This window comes from Myotis yumanensis, unplaced genomic scaffold (assembly GCF_028538775.1).
Source record: "Myotis yumanensis isolate MYYU_CA2020_CCGP unplaced genomic scaffold, mMyoYum1.0.hap1 SCAF_3, whole genome shotgun sequence".
Classification (NCBI taxonomy): Eukaryota; Metazoa; Chordata; class Mammalia; order Chiroptera; family Vespertilionidae; genus Myotis; species Myotis yumanensis.
The window spans coordinates 2,442,806-2,458,222 of record NW_027223754.1 but is presented as its reverse complement, the minus strand read 5'-3'; the positions used below and the strand labels follow the sequence as shown (position 1 = coordinate 2,458,222).

At 46.0% G+C, this 15,417-nt stretch overlaps 1 protein-coding gene across 2 annotated transcripts; it reads right to left on the bottom strand.

Moving 5' to 3' along the window:
• Nucleotides 1-6,909: 6,909 nt before the first annotated feature.
• DEFB108B (defensin beta 108B) lies at nucleotides 6,910-15,366 on the bottom strand. Of its 2 annotated transcripts, XR_011470601.1 has the most exons (3): nucleotides 15,296-15,366; nucleotides 14,761-14,946; nucleotides 7,153-7,235 (listed from the first exon to the last, which is right to left on the bottom strand). XR_011470601.1 is itself a non-coding variant. In XM_070407355.1 (2 exons), the coding sequence occupies exons 1-2, from the start codon at nucleotides 10,128-10,130 to the stop codon at nucleotides 7,072-7,074; spliced, it is 222 nt and encodes a 73-aa protein (XP_070263456.1). In that variant the 3' UTR covers nucleotides 6,910-7,071. The 2 variants fall into 2 exon arrangements, 1 of the variants encoding a protein (XP_070263456.1); XM_070407355.1 differs by lacking the exons at nucleotides 14,761-14,946; nucleotides 15,296-15,366 and adding an exon at nucleotides 10,073-10,130 and having other exon boundaries at nucleotides 6,910-7,235.
• Between the last annotated feature and the right edge of the window lie 51 nt (nucleotides 15,367-15,417).

Below are 15,417 nucleotides of genomic sequence, written 5' to 3'. Positions count from 1 at the left end.
GGTTGACCAGCCAGTGAAGAAGAAAGACATCAGAACAGTCAGAGTCCGGAGTCTCTGAGAATGGCAGGCCCTCGGCTTTTTATGATGCACCCAAGCCTGTGGTTTGTTCTTGGTTAGTAGACCCTGAAAAAGCAAGAAGCACTCAGTCTCCCACAGGAAATCTCCAGGCGCAAAAGTACACACTGTGCTGGTAAGTCAACGGACGATAAAGCCAAAGTCAATGCTGCCCATTTCCCAGGGGCCGGGGTAGCCTCCCTGTAAGCCGTCTTCTCTCCTGCTTTCCTTAGGCACATGCATATGTGACTGCTGGCCATACTTGATGACTTCCTGTGTGCCAGGCGGTGTTGCAAAGCTTGGTCACACCAGCTGGATCAATCAGATTATGGGAGATGAACAGTAAAACAGATGCAGGCAGTCATATACGTACACCAAGGGGAAGGGAGGATGGGAATGTCAGGAAAGGCTTCATGAAAAAGATGATAAAGAACATGCTCCAGCCCTGGCCTGTTTTTCTCAGTGGTTAGCACATAAGCCCACGGACTGAAGGGTCCTGGGTTCGATTCCAGTCAAGGGCATGTAACCCGGTTGTAGGCTTCATCCCCAGCCCTGGTTGGAATGCATGCAGGAGGCAAGCAATTGATGTGTCTCTGTCACACAGTTTCTCTCTCTGTGTCTCTCCCCTTTCCTTTCCACTGTTTCTAAAAATCAATGGAAAAAAATATCCTCAGAGAGATTTATGCTATGTTGAAAGCATATTTCAACCCCTTTGTAGACTTTGTGGCCTTTGGAAATACATTTTTATTATTTTTATAAATGTTTGTTTTTAATTAAAACCTGGCATTACAGAAAAATGTAGAAAACATAGAAAAGGAGAAAAAAAATTAAGTTCTTGGAATTCCACTGCTGAAATTTAATCATAGCTATACATTTTAGAAAACTTTTCCCAGTATAGGTAGGTATCTTTTGCTATCTTAGCAGAATAGTCATTTTAATAATTGTCTTTTGGTTAAAACTAAATTGCACTGTCTGGATAGAAATCTACTCTGCTGATGCACTGTCGGTCCTGAGTCTGTTTCACCTGCACCCCAGGCTCAGAGAGGAGAGAGGAGGGAACTTGATTCCTTGTGGAATCCACCACGGGTTAGGTTGCTGCTGGGGCACTGTTGTCCTCTCACAATCTAGGACCCCTTTGGGGATGTCGGAGAGCCAATTTCAACCCGATTCCCGCAGGCCAGGCCGAAGGGCCCCAACGGTGCGCAAATATGTGCACCGGGCCTCTAGTATATATATACTTATCAATGTATTATATGGTAAATAATTAAGAAGTTAACATTTTAAGTGCTTAATAGCATATGAAAATTTAGGGTTATTTGAAAAATCTGGCAACTCATTCATTGTTTTTTAAGATGTAAAAATAGAATATAAACTCCAGTTATCTAAAAATATACTTCTCATGATATTTTAAAAACACATTAGATACTGACAATGAAGAATTTTTGTATTTTCCTATGTTCTAAGTTTCACTTTTTCACTTCAACTTTTTTCTGGAAAATTCCCCCCCCCCCCCCCTTTCCCATCTCTTAAGTAGGTCAAGTTTAAGATATGTGTTCTGGGTGGTGTGGGTTTGGTTTTCAATACTAATCTTAAATTAATCACCTTCCTCAATTCTGTCTGTATGGTGGTACCAATTGCTACATAACTAATTATCCCAAATCATAGTGGCTTAAACAACTTTCACTATCTCAGAGTTGCTGTAGGTCAGGTGTCTTGATGCACAGGTATATCTAAAGGCACTCACGTGGTTCTGGGAAGGATTCAGTCACCCCTGGGCTGCTGGGCATGCTCAGCTCCTTGCCATGTGGGCCTCTCCGTGGAGCATCTCCCAGCATGGAAGCTGGATGGTTCAGAGCAAACGGGAAAGGGAGGAGTGTGAGAAGCGCGGAAATATCAATCTTTTAAAGCTCAGTCACAGGTCAGAGATAGATTATCGCTGTTGCCATATTCTGTTCATTAGAAGCAAGCCACTAGGTCCACCCCACAGTCCAGGAGAGGGCATGATACAGGGCAAGAAGACTGGAGATGGAGATTCTTGGGGCCCAAGTCAGAAGCTGCCACTCTGTGGGTCATAAAGATTTTCAGTGATATTTTTCCATTGTTAAAAAATAGCATTGTCAGCTCTAGCCAGGTGTCACAGTTGGTTGGAGCATCATCCCATACACCAAAAGATTTCTGGTTAGAACTCTCTCTTTCTCTCTCTCTCTCTCTCTCTCTCTCTCTCTCTTCCTCTCTCCTTTCCACTCTCTCTAAAAATCAATAAAAATATATCCTCAGGTGAGAATTAAAAACAAAATAGCATTATCAAATATTGAAAAACATTTTTCAATTTTAGCTTTTACTTGTTTTTGTTCCCTTCTATTGACTAATTTTGGGACCTAGAATTTCTGGAACAATTTTAAATAATGGTATCTAATAGGAAATTCTTATTTTAAAACTAACTTCTTCTATTTCATTATTATGCAATGTGCTGATAGATGTTTTAAAGCATTTTTTATCAAGGCAAATTTATTCATATGTATAAAGAAAACGTATGTTCTATCTCAGTCTTTATTGTTAAAACAAATTCTTTTGAATTTCTGTCTCTTTTAGGTTAATGCTCAATCTTTATGAGTTCATTTCTCAGCCTCTGTTTTTCCCTAAAATAATTTTCAGTTTGTAAGTGTGGGGGGGTGGTGTAGGGGGATGATGATCTTTTGTTATTAAAGGAGAGAGAAATGTGGAAATTATGTTTAAATAGATACACTGTAGAACACAGTCATTGTCAGAATTACACAACTTGAATAAAATTTTCTATTTTATATTGTCTAACATAATAACCCTACCTATTTGGTAGGAGTTACTTTAGATTATCTTATATATCTATATATTTAAATATATAAGATCAGCAAATCAGTATTAGGAGTAGTTTCTTTATCATTTCCTTTCTAATTGTTAAGAATGTTTTTGAAATATTTTATTATTTGTAATTAAATTCCATTTGCATTGCTTTAGGATCAAATATGCCTGTCTGTGCTCTTTCCACCTAGAATTATTGAGGGTCTTAGAAGAAATATGTAGTCTGTTCTTATGCTCTGGAGAAAATAGAAATTGAATTATATGTCACATGTATGATATTTAGAGTAGAACCTGTCTTCCAAATTTGGCCTGTTTATTGTTTTACTAGTAGATCCTCTAGAGTCTGTCTTCATGTATTTAACACCTACCCACTCTATCAGCTGTGAGTGGTGCATTCCAGTCTACAATGCTCCTCACCACCTGTTCAACAGGTAACTAGAGCTGTGTGTCCTACACACAGCGGTATGATGTAATCATTGTGTGAGCAGCAGCCACAGGATAAGCAGAGGGGTATCAGCTGGATTGGTCAGAACAGAGGGGATTTAAGCCAGGATTGTTGCACAGGTGTTAAGGTTAGGGTTAGCGTTAGGGAGTGCGGAGACAACAGCAGGTGGCAGCATCCAGCCCTTCATGCTGTCTGGGAGGGCTCCCCCGGGAGGCCACCTTCCCAACTGCCTGTCAGTGCCACTAGCGCTCTGAGAAGAGACCTTTTGGAAGACATGAGATGAGTTGTAGAGCACAATGAGAAGGTGGACAGGAGCCAACTATGGTGGCTGTAGTGAGCAGTCACTGCTGTGACAATGGCAACAGAAATAAAAATGAGGAAGGAAGGCCCTTCCCTTGTCTCCAGAATCCAAGCTCTCCCAGCCACTCGGCAAAGGAGTCTGGGAAACAAATGCAGGGTCCTGGTCCCCATGTCACCAAGGAGCATGGTGTAGAAGAAGGACAAAGTGACACAGTGGAAGCAATGTCTTAGGTGGTCTTAATTATTTTTGACACTCAAATGTTCTACATGAGTAGGTTGCAAGCTCATTTGGGATTTCTTTGGCAGGTTTGAAGTAGCCCACGGAAACTGTTTCATGAGTTGGTCTGGACCTGGAGAAGAACTAAGTCAGATTCTTTGGGGCAGATGGATCTGGTGCTAATTGGCCCAGATGTGTGTTACTCCCTGAAAAGGTGGGGAGAAGCAAAAACAAGAGAAACAATATGTAAGGATGACAACATCAACCAAGATGCTAGAATGTCCAAGAGTGGCTGTCAGATGCGGCCTGCCCCTGAGTTAAGGTGCAGTGTTTGGGGAGTAGAGGCAGGAGGATGGGTGCAGAAGGGACATGGGTTTCCTAGGAGAGGTGCCCTTGAGGCCAGGCATCTGTCCCCTTCTGTTGCTTCTCGTATGTCACCGCCTGGAGCAGAGTTTTTCAACCTCAGCACTGTGGACACTTGGAGCAGATAATTGTGCCTAAAGGTCATGCCTGCACATTGTAGGGTTGTTGGGAGCATCCGTGGCCTCAGCCCACAGATGCCACTAGCAATCCCCTGGTTGTTACAACCAAAAGTGTCTCCAGATATTACCAGTTAGGTGCTACAGCAAAAGCATCTCCAGTTGAGAACTGTGGTTTACAGCATCTAAATCCTCCTGCAGAGTTCCTTTGTTTGCTTGTTTCTAGTTATTTGGACAATTCTTAGGGCTTAGGTTTGGCTCTAAGGCCATCAGGTTGCAGCTGACTTGAATGAACCTGGGGATAGTTTGGGTTATAGGCATGGGTCAGGAGCCAAGCCAGACAGAATGCTTTCCTGCCTCAGAAATGGTGCCTGTTGATTTATACTTGGGACTGAGAGGGAGAACAGTGTAGGTTTTTCTGGGTGACTGGACCTCCTCCAAGCTTCAGAGGTACAGGAAGTTATGGGGGTGGGAGCTAGGGTTACTCTGGAAGGCCATGTTCTGGCTGGAGAGATATAGAAAATTCTCTTTTTTTCTTAGTGTTTTTTTTTTTTCTAACTTCTCAATTACAATATTGACATACAATATTATATTAGTTTCAGATGCACAGAAGAATGATTAGACATTTATATAATGTACCAAGTGACCACCCCATAAGTCCAGTACCCACCTGGCATCATCCATAGTTATGCAATATTATGAACTATACTAGGGGGCCCAGTGCAGAAATTCGTGCACCTTGAAGGGAACTGCGAGCCGTGAGGCTGCAGTGGGCACAGGGGCAGGTCTCAGCCCATCCTCGGTGCCCTCCCCCTATGGCCCCTGGTCCCGTCTGCTGGCAGCCCCACTCCCACCACTGCCACTCCCACGCACTGATGGTGTTGGCCCCGCTTACAGCCACTAACAGTGCAAAGTGACTGGGGCCAGCGCCAGCAGCAGATGCAAGCAGTGGCTGCTGCCCCAAATGCCCCTCAGGAGCAGAGGGAGGTGGAGAAGTCCTGGACAGGTGCCATGCAGGACCCTGGCATGCAGGAGCAAGGAATTTTCAGTAACCACCAGAGGCTCGCCCCATGACAGAAACCTTGGTCTGGCACCCCCGCTCACCTGCTCCACCATCTCACCGCAGCCAACGCCCACCGTGTTTCGCACTCTGCCGGCCTGTTGCCAATGCCTGCCATGTTCTGCGTGCACCTCCTGGTGGTCAGCACATGTTATAGCGACCGGTTGTCTGGTTGTTTCACCGTGCAGTCTATTTGCATTATAAGGGTTTTATGTAGAGAGATTCCCTAGGCTGTACCTTACATTATACTAGGTGAACTAATTCAGACCCAGAAAGATAAATACTGTGTGATCGTACATGCAGGATCTAAAACAGTGGCACTCATAGTAACAGAGAGGAGAGCAAGGGGATGGGTGAGGGTGGGGGTGGTAGGAATTGGAGAGATGATGGTCAAAGGGCACAAACTCTCAGTTAAAAGATGGCTAACTTCTGGAGACAGAAGAAAAAAATACGCATTGATTCTATCCTCTTCCCATGACCAAGGGAGGCTCTATGACTTTTCACCCAAAAGAAAACTCTAACAATGATGGTTTCTCTACACAAAGAAACTAAAACCATCTCAGAGTGGACTGAATGGGTGACTGATGTGTGGGGAAAGCCGTCAGTGGCTATTGTAGGTAAAATAGTGTCACACCTCCTCTGGCAAAGAAGGCCATATTCTCATCCCTGGAACTATGACTATGTCACCTGACACAGCCGAGGAGTTGAAGGTAGAATTAAAGTTGCCAATCACATCGCCTTAAAGCAGGGAGGTTATCCAGCTTACCCAGATTGGCCAGTGGCATCACAGGGGTCCCAAAGGGGAGCGGAGGTAGGAGTGTTAGGAGGTGAGAAGGAGAGATGTCCATCGCTGGCTTTAAAGATGGATGAAGCCTGGTGTCTGGTGACAAACAGCAGCAACTCCCCATTAATGTCAAGACAGTCTCCAGAAAGGGATGCAGCCCGGACCACTGAGCCTTAATTTAGCCCTGAGATACATGTCAGACTTCTGCACTACAGAACTCCTTGTTGGGCCTCAAGCCCCTGGGTCTGCGGTCATTTTCAGGGTAGGCAGAGGAAGCTGAGGCCCTGGTTCCCGGGGTGGGGGGGAGGGGGGAGAGGGAGGGGAGCAGGGGAAGCTTGTGGCCAGGCCCAGTGGAAGGTGGGGCCCAATGAATCTCGTCTCAGCTGGGAGCACATGGAGAGGCCCTGAGTGCTCACTGCCTTGGGGAAGCGTGAGGACAGGGTGTTTTCTCAGCTGTGACTCTGTCCCTGGTGCAGGATTCTGATGATGGCTCACTGACTGGGGAGGTCTGACTGCAGGGTACCTGTGGGCTGCCCTCCATCAGGGACAAAACCCCATGGAACAAGGTCAAGCATCTTCCCAAGGGGAAAGCAGCCCTCTGGTGAAGGCTAAAGGGGGCCGGGCTGGGCACAAAGGGTAGGGAGAATGAAAGTGTCCCCATGAAGCCTGGAACCGAGCCACGAGCTCATGCAGACCAGATGGAAAAATGTGACCAGACAGCACTGCAGCGAGAATAGAGCACATGGGTGTACACAGTGGCTCTGTGTTTGCGAGTGCTTCTTTATTATTTATTGAGGACTCAGCAAGAATCCCTGTGAAAGACAAGACAGTGGGAGATGGAGATGGCGAACCAGAGAATGAAACATCCCAACAAGCAAAACCCTTTGAAAGGCCTCAGTCCTGAGGGGGTATCGTCGGGTCGATCCGTGATTGGTGTCCCATGGGCAGGCAGCACGGCTGGCCGCTTAGACATCTCCCAGCATGGACTTCTGTTTCGAGGCAGAATACTTGGCAGGAGCCGTTTGGACGCTCACAGATCTCCTTGAATTTGCCTGCGGCTGCACAGAGAAGAGGGTTATTGTAACTATTGAGTCATCTCCCTGAATGTCTATTGAAGCACACAGAGGGGGAGCGTGTCTCGAAATTATGTTGTGTTGATTGCTGTTGCTGTTTGAGTCCTTAAACCAACACTCAAAAATCTGCTTTCCCACAAAGATTTGGATTCTTGGCATTTGGGGGGAATGTGGCATCACTGGGTGTGTCTAAGTAACAACAGGCCAGGCTGGGGAGCTGCACCCCTTTGGAAGTTCCAGGAAGCAGCACCAGCTTCTCCCAGCCCTTCTCACTCCCGAGTAGCTCCTCATGCTGATGCACAGGATGGGTTTCATTTTAAATAAGCCCTGGGCTGCTAATGATAGTAAGAGGTATCAACGCCAGCGTGCCCAGGTCTCCTTATTCTGGAACCAAAGGCCAGTTCTTGGATAGCTTCTAATCATTATAGAGTGTTTATATACATCCAGAAAATACCCCTTGAAACCCAGATGCATTACACTGAATTTATCTCTTCAGTGTTCACAAAGCAATCGGTTAATGGCTATGAAGATCAAATATGCAACATCATATTTTTACTGTATAGATGAACTCAGAAGTAATTTAAGGGTATATTGTTGTTTTTAAATCAGTGACCATTGTCATTGTTGAGCACTGTGTAGAAATCACTTGAAATCTGAGTTTTTCATTTCCTGGGTTGCACATCTCTTCCTTCTGTCTGCAACCAGCTCAACTACTGTGTAGATGGGCCCCAATGAAATTGGGCTAGAACTGGCCTGTTGCCACTAGAAGGGTCATCTGAGGTTAGAATACGAGAGGATGAAGCACTGGCATGTCCTGCGACATGTTAGAAGTCACTCTGAGATGTCCCTCTATTGGGGCACGTCTTGCATTCTACTCTGCTGTCCTGCCTCCACCTGACCCCACTGCTGGGTGATGAACACCTTACTCTTTTCTGTATGTATATCCCAGAGCTCAGCTCAAGTCTCAGCACATCATAGGCATTCAGCGAACAGTTGTGCAATACTTGGTTAATGCAGAGTTATTTTTTATCCTTTAGCATGTTGGTACAGACACGTGTTGTCACTTTGAGGGCACACATCTTGGAGGTGAGTGTGCTGTTTTGTGGCAATTGACAACCGAATATTTCCTTTTAAATCACAAAGGAGCTCTATAAAAAATATGACCCACTGTTACCTGTGTGTGTAAGAAGCCAAGTAACATTCAGGGTATTTTTCTTACTTTTTGGGCCATTCATTCCCTTATAGAGTGTGGGGTAGTCAGCACACTCCACACATAAACAGAGACACACTTGCACACACGTGCGCACACATGCAGACTGTCACTGAGGGAGAGTCAGGTGGACAGAGAGCCTCAAGCACTCTTAGTACTAAACAGATGCCATGGTTCTGACTCCCAGTTGGGTCCCCTAAGGCTCAGGACCAGGGCTCTCAAATAATCACATTGTTCTTGATTTACCTTTCTTTTAGTCATTTTCTAAAGGAACCAGGAAACCTCTCCTCCACCACATGCAAATGCTGTGTTTGGGGCTTTTTGTCTGTTCCCTGGCAATGCAGGTGGCTGACCCGTGACTTTGTGGAAGGGAAGGGCCACCACATATGCTGCTTCCTAGTAAGGGTGCACCGCGGTGCTTAATTAGCAGATACCTGAGAAATAGACCTGTTTTCCCACCTCCAGGCTCCCCCAACTGCAACCTCCAGAGTAGTTCTAAAATCGAGTTGATATTTGCCTCACAAGCTGCACCCACAACCTCCCAAACCCAAAGTACTGTCTCCCTGTTCGCAGTAAGTATTCCTTTAAAACACGGATTTAGACAGGCAAGTCTGGATTCGCCAAGAATAGGCATGCCCCCGAGCATATTTTCTGTTGAAAAATTGGGGAAGTGTCTTTTTTTCAAACAGGAGAAAGCGTAGCAACCAACAATTCCTTAAAATATAAGAGGATTGTCCACATTTACACATGTCTGACTACTTGGATACTCCTCCCTGACCCTTGAGGGCCTGAATTGAATTCTCAGGAAAAGATAAGATATTCCACTAGATCTAGAGCAATAGGTTGCTTATTCTACACACCCAAGAGCCTACACACCCAGGAGTTGTAGGGAATTTCCTGGTCTATCTTGGGTGTCTGGTCATCTCCTTGGGTGAAAGCAAGGAGATGCCCACAGATGCTTCGCACCCGGGATGCACCTGTGCATGTTGAGTGCAGGAAGATACACTCTGATCCCTTTGTTTAACTAGATGTTGAAAAGGAAGAGGAAAAGCCAAGTGTGGAGATGGAGCATCACTGGGCAGAGCCAAGCCCAGGGGACCAACATTATGGAGGCACAAGTTGGAGAATTCTTAGACGCACAGTACACCTTTCAAATACCCCCCCACACACACACTAATCCCTTCTGCCTGGGGCCCTACAGCTCTGGTGTTGCTCTCATGCCAGCATCTTAGGGTAACTCGGCCTCTGCAGACCTTTTGCTGAAAGTAAGCGGAGGGTTTCTGGAGGCCACGTTTAGTAGGATAACACATCATTTTTTTTTTGTTTTGTTATCTAGGTCTAGAAACTGCTAGTAAATTTGCCTAATTAATTTTATTTTTAGAAACGGAGAAGATAAGGTTTCAAGCACTTGAAACACCCTTGATTTCATTTCATCTGAGTGGCTATGGAGAACTACAGAGACATGGCTGCAGGTAAGTGGTTGAGGGCTCTCAGCCAACAGGTCTTCTCCCTCCACAGGGCACAGGTGAAAGACTTCTGCTCTGAGCACTGGATCCCCATGAGGTCCAGGCACTTCGCCCTTACCAAGGCTCTGCAGAGTTCATTTGGTTACCTGGTGGAACTTGGCTCAGAGAGAGAAGAATGGTACAGAGGAAGACAGCAATCCTCATGGCTTCTGAGAGGAGAAAGCTTGGCTTCGTTTCCAGGAGGCAGAGAAAATTTCCGTCTGCGGTTCTCACAGCAGCGGAATGTCTGTGTCTGGGTAGTAAGTGCCTTCCGTACCTCATTAGGGATGTTCCTGGACAGAGAGGTCCTATGAAGACACAATGGCCTTCATAAGGAGACCAAAAATCCTTGTTTTGTTGGACACTTGGTTCATTAGGAGGATGTGGGTGCACAGTTTTGACCAGAAATCCTTGTGAAATGGGAACATAAGGTACAAACATTTTGGCAACGGATTAAGGTCTATGAACAAAGAGCTCTCTATATTGTCACAATGAGCCAGACTATGTTGAGAAACAAGCCAGTTTAGTCAGTGACTAGACACTTTGTTAGTGAACACTTCCTGGGCTTCATTAGCCCTGCTAATAACTAATGGCCTCCCCACCACCACTACTCCTGGTCTGAATGTCCAGGTGCTCTGCTTCCATATAGTGTTCACTATAGCATGTTAGTTTGCTGAACATACATTCACCTCCCCGATAATGTGTGAGCTTCTTATTTGCCAGGACCATGCTCTGCTCCCCAGAGCTGAGGAGACTGTTGCGTCCTGCGACCATATCCATCCAGGTCCTCCACATCAGCTTTCAAAGTGCAGGGCAGTGAGATGATGATCGTGGAGGCAGTGGGTCTGGATTTAACTTCTAATTCTCTAGACCTGCTGCTAATGAGAGGTCTGGTCCTCCTCAAATCTCAGCAGCATCTGTTGAATGTAGATCAGGGGACTCTCAATTATTACTGTGCATAAAACCAACTGGTAAAGTGCCTTCCAAATGCACACTTAGATCTACTCCAAGAAAATTAGTTTGGTCGGGTGGAGGGAGCCTGGAAGTCTGCATTTTTAACAAATTTCCCAGGTAGCGATTCTGAAATTTATTCTGGAGTACTCACTGTAAAATGTTAACTTAGTTCATCCCTAGGCTTCTTTCTAGTACTAATATTAGCATATTCTAAATTCTCTGACTTACTAGAATAAATTTCATGTTTGGCTTTTATGAGTGTTAGGAAATGTGTGTGTGTGTGTGTGTGTGTGTGTGTGTGTGTGTGTGTGTGTGTGTGTTTGCAGCATGGAAGGGGGAAGCACACACCTTAATCCGTGCATAATTGGATTCTAGTTTTATAAGGAATACTCAGGGATTGGCCTGGGTGAATAAGATGACAGAGAGACCAATTTGGAAGAAGGCTATTGCAGTAATCAAGGTTCAGTGAGGCTCCAAACCATACAGAGAGAAGGGAGGGAAGATGTTTGCCATACAAATTATAGGGATGTAATGACATGTGAAAAAAAAAGTGGACACATGCGAATAACCCAGTCTGCTTGCCCTGAGCGCCGAAGTATAGGGCAACAGCTTTGGTTCAGGTCTGGAACAGTGAGTGCATTTTCCTGGTGGCAGTCCCAACACGGTTCTCACTCATCTCCATCCTCGTGTGCATGCCCTTGTGTCAGCCCCTTCCCACTGAAGGAGATGACACATGTAACCCATGAGATAGTGCCCAAATAATGGGTGTCAGTCCCCAGGCTCAATCATCAGGGATGTTATGGGAACCCTCCCTCTGGGTGAAATCTGCTTACATTTCATGAAGCTACTCAAGCAAGATGCTGGATGTGTCCATGTGGTTAGAAACTAAAGCCCCTTGCTAACAGCCTTTTGAATGTGACATCTCAAAGGAAGATCCTCCAGACCAAGCCAAGTTGGGCTGCCTGATCCCTGTCTCTGTGCCTTCCAGCAGCACCAGCATTTCTGTGGCACCCACCGAAATGTAGAACCTTCCAGAGGTTCGGGCGGGCTTTGGAAGCCATCACTGCACAGCTATTTTAGAAAACATCAGGTCCAAGGGGCCCGAGGTAGAAAATTTTCCAGTCTTTCCAGGATCTGGGCTGCCAAGTTGAACTAGAAACACATTTGCTTTGACAAAACTCCTGAAACTGATGAGTTTCCTGGAATGATCAAGTCCTGCTGGAGGCAGGGATGAGCCCAGGTCCGCAGGGCAGATTCACAGGGCAGATTTGGGGAGAGCATCTCTGTTCAGGCTCAGCCTCTGCAAACATTCAGAAGTGCCCTCAAGGGACCAGCAACCACTTCCCCTGCCTGAGGCCAAAGCGAGGGCATCCCTGCCCTGCAGGAGCCAACACAACATTTTCTAAGTCAACTTAGAAACTGCTCCTGGGATGGCATGGACAGCAGTGAATAGCATCGGGGACACTTCTGGGGGCCAGACCACTGGTTCCTATTTGAAATGACAGAGAGGGTGTCCCAGTAACTTCATCCTCCAATTTTTCTAGTCAATTTTACGCTCTGGGAGCTGCCATTATTGACAATGGACATCTTTTGATGCCTGAGGTTCCAGGAATGGTATAAGTCCCCTCCAGTGTACAGGGAAGGCTTTATTCAGCTGCACTAAAAGCACAGTGAAGGTCACCCATTACCTGAGCAACAGCCAAATTCTGTCTCCAAATGACAGAAAGAACCACTGCCGCTGGGCCCCCGCTGGCCAGGGGGCACACAGACCATGCCTTGAACAGACCCTGCAGAGAGATGGAACCTACCTGTCCTGACAGGAAGGGCCTGGCAGATCCACCAGGTGGAAGAAGGCAGTTACATGGTGAGCGCTAAGGTAGTTCTGGGGCTGAAAGTCCCCTGAAGGCAGCGCTGCTGTGTGGGATAGATGTGGCTTTGGAGCTCCTGCCTTCCTCACAGGGCGCTCTGCCAACCAGGCATCTGGGGGAAGTACTGAGAGCTACCCAGTGCGCTGTGGCATGTAGCATTAGCGTCCTCAGACCTCCAGACAATGCTGAGGAAAGACTTACTACTGTCAAACTGGCATTTGAACTTGTAATTTATTTTATAAGTAACTGAGTCCACACACAGGACTATCAAAATAGAATGTAAACCGGAAGCTATGAGATTAATGTGTAAATGGCTAGGGAAGCTCGGGATAACGTACCCACCTAGAGCGTCTGCATCTCTCCAGCAGCACATTGACCTGAAATGCAAGTTTTCAATATCGTAGAGGTATTTTAATGGAAACAATCATAAGGAATATTCTCTTGGCCTTGTCCATTTTAGTTACTGTCGGTCACTGTAAATGTGTGTTTAAAATTGTTGTAATGTTAATAAAGTTCTCTCAAATATGAGACTCTATAGGAACTTTGATTTCTAAACATTTCTCACCTTTATAAAAATTAACTTATCCAAGTTTATTCACCAGAGAATAAAGAGGATTTTTTGTTGGATCTGTGGCTTATTAGATATAAAGAGTCTCGGGCACAGCCCAGCTCCGCTGCAGCACTACACGCGTGTCAGCAATGTCCCCACAGTCTGCACACACATTAAACTGTGATCAGCCCGGCATTTAGATCAGTTCTCAATTTGGGTTACACTGGAACCACTTGATGAGAGATAAAAACTACTGATGTCTGGATCCTTCTCTCAGAAGTATAAGCTCAGCGAGTTCTTGTGTGAGTCCTGAGCACTGGGGCTGTTAAACATGTTCCAAAACATCTGAATTCTCTAATCAGGGAACTTCCAAAAAAATATGCAGCCCATCTGTACCCCAGAGGAGTCACTTCAGTTGACTTTTAGCCTCACAAAGCTCACACTGTGCATAAACCAGAAACAGAGAAAGCTCGATGGAGAAGCTGGGTCAGAGGCTGGATGGGTAGAACTATGTCAATTGACTCCCATGTAAAGAAAGAGGCAGATGAGGAAAAATGAAATGGGGGAAGACTTCAGATAACAGGATTCTTTGAACTCAAATCACATACAGTCTTGGCTCCTCAATCTGTGTTCAGGTCCCCATAGACCTGAGGATGAGGAGTGAGAGGTGATCCAGTTAAAGGATCTCAGACCGGGAGACCTGGGGGAGCAGTGGCATGGACCCCAGAGTGTCGATTGTCCCCCTGCCTAAGAAAATGGGATCTGCCTGAATTTAAATCCTTTTGAGTCTAAATATTTTTGTTAAATCAAAGTTGGAGAAACTTGTATTAGCCATTAGAAAACCAGAAGGTTTTTTCTTTGGAAATATCTTTAAGATATGTCTGCAGCATGAATAGCTGGGATGTGTAACCTTGCCAAATTTTCTCTACCCCGAACTTCAGAATTTACACAGGAAATTTCAACTCACATATTTCACCTTAAAGTTTATCAAAGGCTTAAGTGAGGCAACTGAAATGTGAAAATCCGGTTTTACACCGCTCTTCGATGTTCACGTGAGAAAGATATTCCAATTGTGTGTGTGTCTAAAAAGAATGAAAAAATGGATTTCTCATTGTTGAAAGCAAAATCTACCTATCTCCTAAGGAGCACATTTTTCAAATTAAAAATACTCTTTCAGATAACGGGCAGTAAAAATTAGGGAACGTGTGAAATTACAAATATTTAGAAAATAAAGACTTGTGCAAGTTGGAGGATGCCACCTATATTTGCCTCAAAAATATCTGGATGTATACATCTCAGGAATTGTGAACTACAACATTAAATGTGAAGAAGGAGAAAGGGATACACACATACCTACACACACACGTGCACATACATGCTCGCACACAGGCAGCAATTTTGTTCGTTTAAAGCGACTGCTCACCACGCCCATCCTTCCTGCCGCAAGGGGCCCCTCAAGTCCCTGCAGCTGAGAACAAAGTGGAAACCAAGCTCCGTGGTTGTCCGTGTGAAAGGCTCGTTCCAAGCTGGCAGGTTTGGTGCTGATGTTCTGGCTCCGGTCAGAAGAGGAAGCACAGCCAGGCCACGTGCTCGGCGGCTGAGCGGCGACCTAGGAACCAGGAGGTCACAGTTCCGTTTGCCTTCGGGGCTCATGCCGGGTTGGCGGCTCCATCCCCAGTGGGGGGCGTGCAGGAGGCAGCAGGGCCGTGATTCTCATCACTGACGTTCCCTCCCTGCCTCCCTCTCCCTTCCTTTGTCAAACCAATAAAAATATATTTTAAAGAAAAAGAAAAGGGAAGAATAAGGAAGTGTACATGGGGGGAAGCTCAGATGTTCAGGACCCACCCACAGCGACCCTCCCTGATGGCACGTGCTCACAGAGGGTTTGACTGACACCGTGTTCAAGGGGGTGACGAGGACGTGCCTCCGCATTCGGTGTCGGTGGCTCCACAACTCACCGTTTTTATAATAAAGCCTGTGACCCACTGAACGCCAGGCAGGGTGGGCGGCGGCCCAAGGGACACCCACCTCACCCGGAAGGAGACCGGAGACGCAGGTTCCGCGCCCGGAAGTGCCTGCG

Coding starts and splice junctions, on each gene's coding strand:
- DEFB108B (XM_070407355.1), bottom strand. CDS start 10,130: ATGAGGATTGCTGTCTTCCTCTGTACCATTCTTCTCTCTCTGAGCCAA. Junction 7,236..10,072: donor TCTGAGCCAAGTTCCACCAG/GTAACCAAATGA, acceptor TTCTCTGTGCAG/CCGCAGGCAAATTCAAGGAG.